General features: G+C 41.0%; 1 protein-coding gene across 1 annotated transcript in view; it reads right to left on the bottom strand.

The window, feature by feature from the left end:
* The window catches only part of EPC2 (enhancer of polycomb homolog 2), a 498,893-nt gene that overhangs the window by 71,714 nt on the left and 411,660 nt on the right, over positions 1 to 15,519 (bottom strand). The window contains exons 9-10 of the mRNA XM_053712670.1: positions 4,779 to 4,909; positions 3,997 to 4,156 (exon numbers count right to left, since the gene is read on the bottom strand). Coding sequence (XP_053568645.1) covers positions 3,997 to 4,156; positions 4,779 to 4,909 — 291 coding nt within the window. The remainder of the gene's footprint in view (positions 1 to 3,996; positions 4,157 to 4,778; positions 4,910 to 15,519) is intronic.

Raw genomic sequence — 15,519 nt, 5'->3', positions numbered from 1 at the left:
CAATAACCTCCATGCACTGAGCCACGTCTGAGGAAGGGACTGAAGAGCAAGACACGTATTGAAAATCTTTGACTTTCTTGCTTCTGTCAAAAAAATCTTCATCTCTAGAGAATCTATTATGGTCCCCAAAAATACCTCTTGTAGCCGGAATTAAGGAACTTTTTCCTAAATTTACCTTCCAACCGTGGGAGCGCAGAAAAGACAACAACAACTCTGTGTGGGAATTTGCTAGTTTAAAAGATGGAGCATGAACTAGAATGTCGTCCAGATAAGGAGCCACTGCAACACCCTTCAATCGAAGCACCGCCAACAATACTCCCAGTACCTTTTAAAAAATTCTGGGAGCTGTTGCCAGACCAAAAGGAAGAGCTACAAACTGAAAATGTTTGTCTAGAAATGCTAATTTTAGGAGCCTGTGATAATCCCTGTAAATGGGAATATGCAGGTATGCATCCTTTAGATCCACTGTGGTCATGAACTGACCTTCCTGAACCAAAGGAAGAATGGAATGAATAGTTTCCATCTTGAAAGATTGAACCCTGAGAAACTTGTTTACACTCTTGAGATCTAAAATAGGTCTGAAAGTTCCTTTTTGGGAACGACAAAGAGATTGGAATAAAAACCCAGACCCTGTTCCTGAACCAGAACAGAAACTATCACTACCATGTCGGAAAGATTCTGAACACAACGTAAGAACGACTCATTTTATCTGGTTTACAGATAACCTGTAGAGAAGAAACCTGCCTCTGGGAGGAAAATTCTTGAACTCCAGTTTGTAACCCTGGTACACGATATCTATCATCCAGGGATCCCGAACATCTCAAACCCAAGCTTGAGCGAAGAAAGAATCTGCCCCCCACAAGATCCATTCCCAGATCGGGGGCAGACCCTTCATGCTGATTTTAAGGCTTCCTGGACTGCTTCCCCTTATTCCAAGACTGATTTGACTTCCAAGATGGCTTGGACTGTTCCTGCTTGGAGGAAGAAGAGGAAGATTTACCAGAGAAGTTACGAAAGAAACGAAAATTACTCTGCCGACCCCCTGTTTATGTCTTTATCCTGAAGAAGGGAATGCCCCTTCCCTCCCGTAATATCAGAAAAAATCTCAGCTAAACCTGGCCCAAACAAGGTCTGTACGCTTGTAAGAAATAGACAAAAGCTTAGACTTAGAGGACACATCTGCAGACCAGGATTTTAACCATAAAGCTCTGCAAGCTAATATGGCAAAACCAGAAATTTTAGCTCCCAACTTGATGACCTGTAGAGAAGCATCTGCAATAAAGGAATTAGCCAACTTCAAATCCTTGATTCTATCTTGAATTTCTTCAAGAGGAGTATCTTGCTGAATAGAATCAGACAATGCATCAAACCAATATGCCACCGTAGCAATACATGCAGCCGGTTGCCATTAATACCCCTGGTGAACATAAATCTTTTTAAGCAAAGCTTCCAACTTCTTATCCATAGGATATTTAAAGAAACAGCTGTCCTCAGTAGGAAAAGTGGTCCTCTTGGTCAGAGTGGAAACTGCTCCCTCCACCTTATGAACCATCTGCCAAAATTGCTTAATAGAATTAGCAATAGGAAACATCTTCCAAAAAATTGGAGAAGGGGAAAAAGGAATCCCAGGCTTCTCCCATTCTCGTGCAATAATATCTGAAACACAATCTGGTATAGGAAAAACTTCCACCGAGGAAGGGACATAAAAAAACTTATTAAAGGGACACTGAACCCAAAAATTGTTCTTTCGTGATTCAGATAGAGCATGCAAATTTAAACAACGTTCTAATTTATTCCTATAATCAATGCTTCTTTGTTCTCTTATTTGAAAAAGAAGGCATCTAAGCTATTTTTTTGGTACAGAACCATGGAAAGCACTTGTCGATTGGTGGGTGAATTTATCCACCAATTAGCAAGAACAACACAGTGTGTTCACCAAAAATGGGCCGGCATCTAAACTTACATTCTTGAATTTCAAATAAAGATACCAAGAGAATTTGATAAATTAGGAGTAAATTAGAAAATTGCTTAAAATTGCATGCTCTATCTGAATCAAAAAAGAAAAAATTTGGGTTCAGTGTGCCTTTAAGTTTACTAGATTTCTTAGGAATAACCATGACCGACGCCTCAGAGTCACCCAAGGTAGCCAAAACTTCCTTAAGTAACAAAACGGAGGTGCTCTAGCTTAAACCTAAAGGAAAAAACCTCAGGTTCAGAAGAAGGATTTACACTATCAGAATACGAGATTTCACCCTCAGATGCTACTGAAGTATCTTCCTCCTCAGACTTATGAGAAGAAACACTAGACGCAATTGCAACAGAATCAGAAACCTTATACTTCCTCTTGCACTTCCCCTGCAACATAGGAAAAGCAGACAAAGCCTCATATACTGCAGTGGATATATGGGTAGCCATATCCTGCAAGGAAAAAACAACCTGAGACAAAAAACAGGGCACTGCAGAAGATTGGGAGGTATGAGGAGAAAGCTGCGGATTAGCCTGAACAGGAGACTCCTGTACAACATCCGCCCTAGACAATGAAGGCTCAACATCAAAAAGTCTATCCTTGTAATGTAGTGTTCTCTCAATACAAGAGGAACAAAAAGGGATAAGAGGCTCAACATTAGTATTTAAACAGAGAACAAGCAACAGCTTGCAGGGCCTCTTGGTCCATCTTATTCCAAAGGAAAAAACCTTAACCAATAAAAAATTCTAAGTTCAACTCAGAATTTTAATGAAACAAAAAACCGTTACTGTCTCTTTAAAAAAAAAAAAAAAAAAAGTTTAAAATTTAAACTAGAAAATCCTTAAATAAACTGCAGAATAAATCTTCACAAAATGAATGCAAAGAGAGACACAAACATAGTCCCTGAAATTCAGACAGAAACTTAAATATAAACAGAGTAGCAGCCCCACAAAAAAACAACAGGCAACATCAAAACCTCAGCAAGCTCTGCTGAGGTGCCCACCTGACCTCCTTGCTGCCGGAAACAAAGTAAGAAAATGATCTGGACCCCCATACAGCCGCACCGGAGAGAACGCTGAACTACCTCTGAGGAGCTATGCAACAGAGCTGCAACATCCAGGAAACAGCTTAAAGGGCGCCAAAAACGTCCTTGCTATCTCAGATAAGCCTGCCTATTGTGGGCGTGGCCTAACAAACCTCCCGGTAGCCATTAATAAACAAACAAAAAACATGTACACCAAAGTGTACACCAAAGGCTAATTGTATATTTAGACAGTATTAACTGTCAAAAGTGCCAAATTCTCCTATATCAAAACAGTGGGAAAAATAGGCACTTACCTCAAAAATCTGTCTGGCAGCAGGACAGCTCACTTGGTATGAGAGGGGCTTCCTACCTCACATGGACCTGTGGAAAAAAGAAAAGGCTGAGTAAACTTACTCAAGCTTTCAACCAAGGGCAGCATGAAATTACTTGTGGGGTATAATCCCCACTGTGCCTCCCAAGTTCCCAAATGCTTAAAAGCCACCACTTGCTCTACTGAAGAGACTGACATGGACTATGGCTAAACCCCAAAGAAAACCAGAGCAAACTTGCTCTGCTTAAAAAAAAAATTCTTTATTGAAGAAACAGACATCTAACTTTACCCCTCCTTGCAACTGATACAAGCAAAGATAATGACTGGGGATTGTGGGTAGGGGGAGTGGTATTTAACAGCTTTTGCTGTGGTGCTCTTTGCCTCCTCCTGCTGGTCAGGAGTGATATTCCCAACAGTATATAAGATGATCCGTGGACTCGATGTGTCATTAGAAAGAAATAATAATAAAAAAAAATACCAGAACTTATTATAGCACTATACCATTAACAATAAAAAGGAGACTATGCTCAGTACTGAAACTGTTGAGGAATTTGCTCTTTTAAGATGTTATAAAAAAAATAAATAAAAATAAAGACAAAAGAAATGGTATATTTATGCAATGTAGACATTACCCATGTTCACATTAAGTTGACTTGATCCTTCGATCACCCTTACCTGATGGTTGTACAACTCCGTTAAGGCTGCCGTGACTAACGTTTTGATCCTTGGTTACTTCACTGCGCCCTAGAGTTGGTGTGTTGACAACAGCAGAAGCAGCAAATTGGGCACTTGCAGAGTCAAGTGTCTTAGACATGCAGTCAGAATTGCCTAAGCCCTAAGGACAAAAGAAAAATGAATCAATCACCTTCTCCAGATCAGCTTTTTCTACTTAATACAATAAAATCACCTACAGTCTATATATATATATATATATATATATATATATATATATATATATATATATATATATATATATATATATATATACACACATACTCCTAAATTTTATGGATTTATGTTGATAATACAAAAACATCTATATTTATGAAGAAAGCAAATTTGTGTTCTAATTTAATCAATGCATTAGTTACACACACCAGTGTTAAAGGGATACAAAAGTCAAAATTAAAATTGCAAGGTTCAGATAGAGCATGTAATATTAAAACACTAATAAATTCACTTCTCTTTTCCAATGTTCTTCTTCTCTTGGTATTCCTTTGTGGAAAAAGAATACGCACATATACACTAGTGGGAGCTTGCTGCTGATTAGTGCCTACACAAATTTGTCTCCCGTGATTAGCTGACCAGATGTGTTCATATATATAACAAGAGAATGAAGCAAATGTGATAATAAAAGTAAACTGAAATGTTGTTGAAAATTGTATGTTCTATCCAAATCATGAAAGAAACTTTTGGGGTTTCCTGTCCCTTTAACAATTGAATCACATAAATTCTACCTGTGCTTTTAAATGTGTCTGTTGCCAGGATTGCTGTGACTGCTGTTTCTGTTGAAGCTGAGCAAGTTGTTGCCTTTGCATTTGAACCAGTTGCTGCTGATGCGTCTGGAACTGTTCCTCCGTGATGCCTCCTGTGACAGAAGAATGGTCAAAAGAAAAAGTAAAATTAAACAAAATCTATTTTACCTTAAAACTTGGTTCTTTTTAAATTACTTAACTTTTTACATAAGCTACAATATGCAAAAAGAGAAGAAAAGAAATCTAGCAAATATATTTGATAATGAGAGAAGAGAAAAACCCACCAAAAACACAATCAACATAATGCACAATATATATTGTAGCTATTTTTTTTTTTTTTTTTTAAATTTGCCATTCTCCAATATTTCTTTACCCTCATCATGACCCAGAGTTGCCAACTACTAACACACGTGTGTGTGTAGACACCCTGTAAACATTTCTGGGTCTGTGTGTGTAGTAGTTATCTTGCATAAAGGAACAATGTCTAAATCAGAAATAATTCACAGGTCTGCATGCATAATAAATATTATCAGTGTTCTCCCCAAGATCTATTTAAATGGGCACACCACCTGGCTGATTTTACTGACCAACCATAAAAAAAATAAGCCAATATATACTAAGCTAAAATTACCTAATTTAAATGTTATTTTTGGAAATAAATGACCATTAAATCAGTTTGTGTTAAATGGTGCAATAAATCTGTGCTTGGATATCTTAAGCAACATTAAAAAATTGCAGAAAAAATTTATAAGTATTGCACTTCCCCACCAGACTACTTCATAACGCCACACAACTGGCAACATTTTCTGGGGAGAACACAAAGTTTAAATAAACTTTTGTTTGTAAAAAAAAAAAAAAAAAAAAAAAAAAGCATTGTTTTGCATGTCTGAGACACTACTTAAAAAAGCCTCTTGAAAATTTATCTTGCTTCCTTTGCTATGGCCATGAAGGGAAAGATTTAACCAAGCTCATACATTTATCAACCAATCGCTATCATGAAGTTCTGAATTCATCACATGCACTCTAGCCTCTCTGGGAGTAGAAACACTACAATATTCAGAGATAAATAACAGAAAACGTAGGCAAAAACAGAATTTATGTTTACCTGATAAATTACTTTCTCCAACGGTGTGTCCGGTCCACGGCGTCATCCTTACTTGTGGGATATTCTCTTCCCCAACAGGAAATGGCAAAGAGCCCAGCAAAGCTGGTCACATGATCCCTCCTAGGCTCCGCCTACCCCAGTCATTCGACCGACGTAAAGGAGGAATATTTGCATAGGAGAAACCATATGATACCGTGGTGACTGTAGTTAAGGAAAATAAATTATCAGACCTGATTAAAAAACCAGGGCGGGCCGTGGACCGGACACACCGTTGGGGAAAGTAATTTATCAGGTAAACATAAATTCTGTTTTCTCCAACATAGGTGTGTCCGGTCCACGGCGTCATCCTTACTTGTGGGAACCAATACCAAAGCTTTAGGACACGGATGAAGGGAGGGAGCAAATCAGGTCACCTAAATGGAAGGCACCACGGCTTGCAAAACCTTTCTCCCAAAAATAGCCTCAGAAGAAGCAAAAGTATCAAACTTGTAAAATTTGGTAAAAGTGTGCAGTGAAGACCAAGTCGCTGCCCGACATATCTGATCAACAGAAGCCTCGTTCTTGAAGGCCCATGTGGAAGCCACAGCCCTAGTGGAATGAGCTGTGATTCTTTCAGGAGGCTGCCGTCCGGCAGTCTCATAAGCCAATCTGATGATGCTTTTAATCCAAAAAGAGAGAGAGGTAGAAGTTGCTTTTTGACCTCTCCTTTTACCAGAATAAACAACAAACAAGGAAGATGTTTGTCTAAAATCCTTTGTAGCATCTAAATAGAATTTTAGAGCGCGAACAACATCCAAATTGTGCAACAAACGTTCCTTCTTTGAAACTGGATTCGGACACAAAGAAGGGACGACTATCTCCTGGTTAATGTTTTTGTTAGAAACAACTTTCGGAAGAAAACCAGGTTTAGTACGTAAAACCACCTTATTTGCATGGAACACCAGATAAGGAGGAGAACACTGCAGAGCAGATAATTCTGAAACTCTTCTAGCAGAAGAAATTGCAACCAAAAACAAAACTTTCCAAGATAATAACTTAATATCAACGGAATGTAAGGGTTCAAACGGAACCCCCTGAAGAACTGAAAGAACTAAGTTGAGACTCCAAGGAGGAGTCAAAGGTTTGTAAACAGGCTTGATTCTAACCAGAGCCTGAACAAAGGCTTGAACATCTGGCACAGCTGCCAGCTTTTTGTGAAGTAACACAGACAAGGCAGAAATCTGTCCCTTCAAGGAACTTGCAGATAATCCTTTCTCCAATCCTTCTTGAAGAAAGGATAGAATCTTAGGAATTTTTACCTTGTCCCAAGGGAATCCTTTAGATTCACACCAACAGATATATTTTTTCCATATTTTGTGGTAAATTTTTCTAGTTACAGGCTTTCTGGCCTGAACAAGAGTATCAATAACAGAATCTGAGAACCCTCGTTTTGATAAGATCAAGCGTTCAATCTCCAAGCAGTCAGTTGGAGTGAGACCAGATTCGGATGTTCGAACGGACCTTGAACAAGAAGGTCTCGTCTCAAAGGTAGCTTCCATGGTGGAGCCGATGACATATTCACCAGATCTGCATACCAAGTCCTGCGTGGCCACGCAGGAGCTATCAAGATCACCGATGCCCTCTCCTGATTGATCCTGGCTACCAGCCTGGGGATGAGAGGAAACGGCGGGAATACATAAGCTAGTTTGAAGGTCCAAGGTGCTACTAGTGCATCTACTAGAGTCGCCTTGGGATCCCTGGATCTGGACCCGTAGCAAGGAACCTTGAAGTTCTGACGAGAGGCCATCAGATCCATGTCTGGAATGCCCCACAGTTGAGTAATTTGGGCAAAGATTTCCGGATGGAGTTCCCACTCCCCCGGATGTAATGTCTGACGACTCAGAAAATCCGCTTCCCAATTTTCCACTCCTGGGATGTGGATTGCAGACAGGTGGCAGGAGTGAGTCTCCGCCCATTGAATGATTTTGGTCACTTCTTCCATCGCCAGGGAACTCCTTGTTCCCCCCTGATGGTTGATGTACGCAACAGTCGTCATGTTGTCTGATTGAAACCGTATGAACTTGGCCTTTGCTAGCTGAGGCCAAGCCTTGAGAGCATTGAGTATCGCTCTCAGTTCCAGAATATTTATCGGTAGAAGAGATTCTTCCCGAGACCAAAGACCCTGAGCTTTCAGGGGTCCCCAGACCGCGCCCCAGCCCATCAGACTGGCGTCGGTCGTGACAATGACCCACTCTGGCCTGCGGAAGTTCATCCCTTGTGACAGGTTGTCCAGAGACAGCCACCAACGGAGTGAATCTCTGGTCCTCTGATTTACTTGTATCGTCGGAGACAAGTCTGTATAGTCCCCATTCCACTGACTGAGCATGCACAGTTGTAATGGTCTTAGATGAATGCGCGCAAAAGGAACTATGTCCATTGCCGCTACCATCAAACCTATTACTTCCATGCACTGCGCTATGGAAGGAAGAGGAACGGAATGAAGTGTTTGACAAGAGTTTAGAAGTTTTGTTTTTCTGGCCTCTGTCAGAAAAATCCTCATTTCTAAGGAGTCTATTATTGTTCCCAAGAAGGGAACCCTCGTTGACGGAGATAGAGAACTCTTTTCTACGTTCACTTTCCATCCGTGAGATCTGAGAAAGGCCAGGACTATGTCCGTGTGAGCCTTTGCTTGAGGAAGGGACGACGCTTGAATCAGAATGTCGTCCAAGTAAGGTACTACTGCAATGCCCCTTGGTCTTAGCACCGCTAGAAGGGACCCTAGTACCTTTGTGAAAATCCTTGGAGCAGTGGCTAATCCGAAAGGAAGTGCCACAAACTGGTAATGCTTGTCCAGGAATGCGAACCGTAGGAACCGATGATGTTCCTTGTGGATAGGAATATGTAGATACGCATCCTTTAAATCCACCGTGGTCATGAATTGACCTTCCTGGATGGAAGGAAGAATTGTTCGAATGGTTTCCATTTTGAACGATGGAACCTTGAGAAACTTGTTTAGGATCTTGAGATCTAAGATTGGTCTGAACGTTCCCTCTTTTTTGGGAACTACGAACAGATTGGAGTAGAACCCCATCCCTTGTTCCCCTAATGGAACAGGATGAATTACTCCCATTCTTAACAGGTCTTCCACACAATGTAAGAATGCCTGTTTTTTTATGTGGTCTGAAGACAATTGAGACCTGTGGAACCTCCCCCTTGGGGGAAGCCCCTTGAATTCCAGAAGATAACCTTGGGAGACTATTTCTAGTGCCCAAGGATCCAGAACATCTCTTGCCCAAGCCTGAGCGAAGAGAGAGAGTCTGCCCCCCACCAGATCCGGTCCCGGATCGGGGGCCAACATTTCATGCTGTCTTGGTAGCAGTGGCAGGTTTCTTGGCCTGCTTTCCCTTGTTCCAGCCTTGCATTGGTCTCCAGGCTGGCTTGGCTTGAGAAGTATTACCCTCTTGCTTAGAGGACGTAGCACTTGGGGCTGGTCCGTTTCTACGAAAGGGACGAAAATTAGGTTTATTTTTGGCCTTGAAAGACCTATCCTGAGGAAGGGCGTGGCCCTTACCCCCAGTGATATCAGAGATAATCTCTTTCAAGTCAGGGCCAAACAGCGTTTTCCCCTTGAAAGGAATGTTAAGCAATTTGTTCTTGGAAGACGCATCCGCTGACCAAGATTTCAACCAAAGCGCTCTGCGCGCCACAATAGCAAACCCAGAATTTTTCGCCGCTAACCTAGCCAATTGCAAAGTGGCGTCTAGGGTGAAAGAATTAGCCAATTTGAGAGCACGGATTCTGTCCATAATCTCCTCATAAGGAGGAGAATCACTAGTGATCGCCTTTTCTAGCTCATCGAACCAGAAACACGCGGCTGTAGTGACAGGGACAATGCATGAAATTGGTTGTAGAAGGTAACCTTGCTGAACAAACATCTTTTTAAGCAAACCTTCTAATTTTTTATCCATAGGATCTTTGAAAGCACAACTATCTTCTATGGGTATAGTGGTGCGTTTGTTTAAAGTAGAAACCGCCCCCTCGACCTTGGGGACTGTCTGCCATAAGTCCTTTCTGGGGTCGACCATAGGAAACAATTTTTTAAATATGGGGGGAGGGACGAAAGGTATACCGGGCCTTTCCCATTCTTTATTTACAATGTCCGCCACCCGCTTGGGTATAGGAAAAGCTTCTGGGGGCCCCGGGACCTCCAGGAACTTGTCCATTTTACATAGTTTCTCTGGGATGATCAAATTCTCACAATCATCCAGAGTGGATAACACCTCCTTGAGCAGAGCGCGGAGATGTTCCAACTTAAATTTAAATGTAATCACATCAGGTTCAGCTTGTTGAGAAATTTTCCCTGAATCTGAAATTTCTCCCTCAGACAAAACCTCCCTGGCCCCCTCAGACTGGTGTAGGGGCCCTTCAGAAACAATATCATCAGCGTCCTCATGCTCTTCAGTATTATCTAAAACAGAGCAGTCGCGCTTGCGCTGATAAGTGGGCATTTTGGCTAAAATGTTTTTGATAGAATTATCCATTACAGCCGTTAATTGTTGCATAGTAAGGAGTATTGGCGCGCTAGATGTACTAGGGGCCTCCTGAGTGGGCAAGACTGGTGTAGATGAAGGAGGGGATGATGCAGTACCATGCTTACACCCCTCACTTGAGGAATCATCTTGGGCATCATTTTCTCTAAATTTTGTGTCACATAAATCACATCTATTTAAATGAGAAGGAACCTTGGTTTCCCCACATTCAGAACACAGTCTATCTGGTAGTTCAGACATGTTAAACAGGCATAAACTTGATAACAAAGTACAAAAAACGTTTTAAAATAAAACCGTTACTGTCACTTTAAATTTTAAACTGAACACACTTTATTACTGCAATTGCGAAAAAATATGAAGGAATTGTTCAAAATTCACCAAAATTTCACCACAGTGTCTTAAAGCCTTAAAAGTATTGCACACCAAATTTGGAAGCTTTAACCCTTAAAATAACGGAACCGGAGCCGTTTTTATCTTTAACCCTTTTACAGTCCCTGGTATCTGCTTTGCTGAGACCCAACCAAGCCCAAAGGGGAATACGATACCAAATGACGCCTTCAGAAAGTCTTTTCTATGTATCAGAGCTCCTCACACATGCGACTGCATGTCATGCTTCTCAAAAACAAGTGCGCAATACCGGCGCGAAAATGAGACTCTGCCTATGATTAGGGAAAGCCCCTAGAGAATAAGGTGTCCAAAACAGTGCCTGCCGATATTATTTTACAAAATACCCAGATTAAAATGATTCCTCAAGGCTAAATATGTTTATATATGAATCGATTTAGCCCAGAAAATGTCTACAGTCTCCAAAAGCCCTTGTGAAGCCCTTATTTATTGTCTGTAATAAAAATGGCTTACCGGATCCCATAGGGAAAATGACAGCTTCCAGCATTACATCGTCTTGTTAGAATGTGTCATACTTCAAGCAGTAAGATTCTGCTCACTGTTCCCTCAACTGAAGTTAATTCCTCTCAACAGCCCTGTGTGGAACAGCCATCGATTTTAGTAACGGTTGCTAAAATCATTTTCCTCTTACAAACAGAAATCTTCATCTCTTTTCTGTTTCAGAGTAAATAGTACATACCAGCACTATTTTAAAATAAACTCTTGATTGAATAATAAAAACTACAGTTAAACACTAAAAAAACTCTAAGCCATCTCCGTGGAGATGTTGCCTGTACAACGGCAAAGAGAATGACTGGGGTAGGCGGAGCCTAGGAGGGATCATGTGACCAGCTTTGCTGGGCTCTTTGCCATTTCCTGTTGGGGAAGAGAATATCCCACAAGTAAGGATGACGCCGTGGACCGGACACACCTATGTTGGAGAAATGAAATATACTGCAAGAGTATTCTTCTGTTGTAAATATTATGAGCAAGATTACAAGGGTAGATCAATCGATGGCACAGGGTCATTAGCTGTCGCGCAAACAATATACAATTTGGTATTGAAAGTGGATGGTTAAATATTTTAACCAAAGCAGCATACATTTTTTTAGCACGCCCTTTACTTTCAACTCCTTTTTCCCCATTTATACTACGTACACAGTACTTTTGCCCAGCATACTGTTTTAATGTAGTACCTACACCAAACTAAGGTGCATGTTGTGGTCCCTGCTGTCAGTTTAGAAAGATGAGACTAAAGCTGTGGGCAGAAGGCATCTGCCTTCATATAGTAAGGGAAAAGCGTTCAGTACTCCCTTAATAAATGAAGCCAAATCACTGATACAGACAGTGTCTATCAGGTGTGGTGGTGCCAAGGGAAGATTAGGAGGGAATGAGGGAGGCGAGTGGGTGGTCCATCATTGGAGGGGTGAGGGAGGGATGGGTGTCTACACTACAGAAAAGGGCACCCATCCCAGTGAGATCACAGGGAGGTGGAACACTGCACTACAGAAGAGACTAACAAACAAAAAAACATAATTTATGTAAGAACTTACCTGATAAATTCATTTCTTTCATATTGGCAAGAGTCCATGAGCTAGTGACGTATGGGATATACAATCCTACCAGGAGGGGCAAAGTTTCCCAAACCTCAAAATGCCTATAAATACACCCCTCACCACACCCACAATTCAGTTTAACGAATAGCCAAGCAGTGGGGTGATAAAGAAAGGAGTAGAAAGCATCAACAAAAGAAATTTGGAAATAATTGTGCTTTATACAAAAAAACATAACCACCATAAAAAAGGGTGGGCCTCATGGACTCTTGCCAATATGAAAGAAATTAATTTATCAGGTAAGTTCTTACATAAATTATGTTATCTTTCATGTAATTGGCAAGAGTCCATGAGCTAGTGACGTATGGGATAGCAATACCCAACATGTGGATCTCCACGCAAGAGTCACTAGAGAGGGAGGGAATAAAATAAAAACAGCCATTTTCCGCTGAAAAAATTAATCCACAACCCAAAAAAATAAGTTTATTTTCATAATTGAAAGAAAAAAAACAAATCAAAAGCAGAAGAATCAAAATGAAACAGCTGCCTGAAGAACTTTTCTACCAAAAACTGCTTCCGAAGAAGCAAATACATCAAAACGGTAGAATTTAGTAAATGTATGCAAAGAAGACCTTCTTTGCAAATCTGATCAACTGAAGCTTCATTCTTAAAAGACTCCAAGGAGGAGAAATTGATTTAATGACAGGCTTAATACGAACTAAAGCCTGTACAAAACAGTGTACATCAGGAAGTATAGCAATCGTTCTGTGAAATAAAACAGAAAGAGCAGAGATTTGTCCTTTCAAGGAACTTGCAGACAAACCCTTATCCAAACCATCCTGAAGAAACTGTAAAATTCTAGGAATTCTAAAAGAATGCCAGGAGAATTTATGAGAAGACCATGAAATGTAAGTCTTCCAAACTCTATAATAAATCTTTCTAGAGACAGATTTACGAGCTTGTAACATAGTATTAATCACTGAGTCAGAGAAACCTCTATGACTTAGTACTAAGCGTTCAATTTCCATACCTTCAAATTTAATGATTTGAGATCCTGATGGAAAAAACGGACCTTGAGATAGTAGGTCTGGCCGTAACGGAAGTGGCCAAGGCGGGCAACTGGACATCCGAACCAGATCCACATACCAAAACCTGTGTGGCCATGCTGGAGCCACCAGCAACACAAATGATTGTTCCATGATGATTTTGGAGATCACTCTTGGAAGGAGAACTAGAGGCGGGAAAATGTAAGCAGGATGATAACACCAAGGAAGTGTCAGAGTATCCACTGCTTCCGCCTGAACATCCCTGGACCCGGACAGATATCTGGGAATATAAGAGGACATGAGATCTATCTCTGGAAGACCCCACATCTGAACAATCTGAGAAAACATAATTTATGCTTACCTGATAAATTTATTTCTCTTGTAGTGTATCCAGTCCACGGATCATCCATTACTTATGGAATATATTCTCCTTCCCAACAGGAAGTTGCAAGAGTCCACCCACAGCAAAGCTGCTATATAGCTCCTCCCCTAACTGCCATACTCAGTCATTCGACCGAAAACATGCAGAGAAAGGAAAAACCATAGGGTGCAGTGGTGACTGTAGTTCAAATGAAAAAATTACCTGCCTTAAAGTGACAGGGTGGGCCGTGGACTGGATACACTACAAGAGAAATAAATTTATCAGGTAAGCATAAATTATGTTTTCTCTTGTTAAGTGTATCCAGTCCACGGATCATCCATTACTTATGGAATACCAATACCAAAGCTAAAGTACACGGATGATGGGAGGGACAAGGCAGGTACTTAAACGGAAGTTACCACTGCCTGTAAGAAACCCTTTCTCCCAAAAATAGCCTCCGAAGAAGCAAGGTATCAAATTTGTTAAATTTGAAAAAGTATGAAGCGCAGACCAAGACTCCGTCTTGTAAATCTGTTCAACAGAAGCCACATTTAAAAAAGGCCCAAGTGAAAACCACAGCTCTAGTAGAATGAGCTGTAATCCCTTCAGGAGGCTGCTGTCCAGCAGTCTCATAAGCTAAATGAATTATGCTTTTTAACCAAAAAGACAGAGAGGCTGCTGAAGTCTTTTGACCTCTCCTCTGTCCAGAATAGACAACAAACAAGGTGAACGTTTGATGAAAACTGTAGTAGCTTGTAAGTAAAACTTTAAAGCCCAAACCACGTCCAATATTGTGTAATAGACGTTCCTTCTTTGAGGAAGGATTAGGATACAAGCATGGAACAACTATCTCTTGAGTGATGTTCTTGTTAGATACCACCTTAGGAAAAAACCCCAGGTTGGTACGCAGGACTACCTTATCCGTACGAAGGACCAGATAAGGAGAATCACATTGTAACACAGATAACTTGGAGACTCTACGAGTCGAGAAAATAGCTACCCAAAAGGAACTTTCCAAGATAAAGATTGATATCTATGGAACAAAAAAGGTTCAAACGGAACTTCTTGAAGAAACCTTAAGAACCAGGTTTAAGCTCCATGGTGGAGCAACAGTTTTAAACACAGGCTTGGATCTAACCAAAGCCTGACCAAATGCCTGAACGTCTAGAATACCTGCCAGACGCTTGTGCAAAAAAATAGACAGAGTAAAAATCTGTCCCTTTTAAGGAATTAGCTGACAACCCTTTCCTCCAAAACATCTTGGAGAAAAGATAATATCCTGGGAATCCAGACTTTACTCCATGAGTAACCCTTGGATTCATAACAATCAGATATTTACACCATATCTATGTTCAATTTTCCTAGAGACAGGCTTTCATGTCTGTATTAAGGTATCAATAACTGACTCGGAGAAGCCATGCTTTGATAACATCAAGCGTTCAGTCTCCAGGCAGTCCATCTCAGATTGATTCTATTTAGATGGTTGAAAGGACCCTGAGGTAGAGGGACCTGTCTCAGAAGCAGAGACCGTGATGGAAAGGATGACATGTCCACCAGATCTGCATACCAGGTCCTGCGTGGCTACGCAGGCGCTGACAAAAACACCAAAGCCCTCTCCTGCTTGGTCTTGACCTCCGGAGGAAATCCCACTCCCCCGGAAGAAAAGTCTGACGACTTAGAAAAACCACCTCCCAGTTCTCAACACCTGGGATATGGATAGCTGATAGACAAGAGTGAGTCTCTGT

Source organism: Bombina bombina, chromosome 1, assembly GCF_027579735.1.
Source record: "Bombina bombina isolate aBomBom1 chromosome 1, aBomBom1.pri, whole genome shotgun sequence".
Classification (NCBI taxonomy): Eukaryota; Metazoa; Chordata; class Amphibia; order Anura; family Bombinatoridae; genus Bombina; species Bombina bombina.
This window is presented reverse-complemented; position numbering and strand designations above follow the sequence as displayed.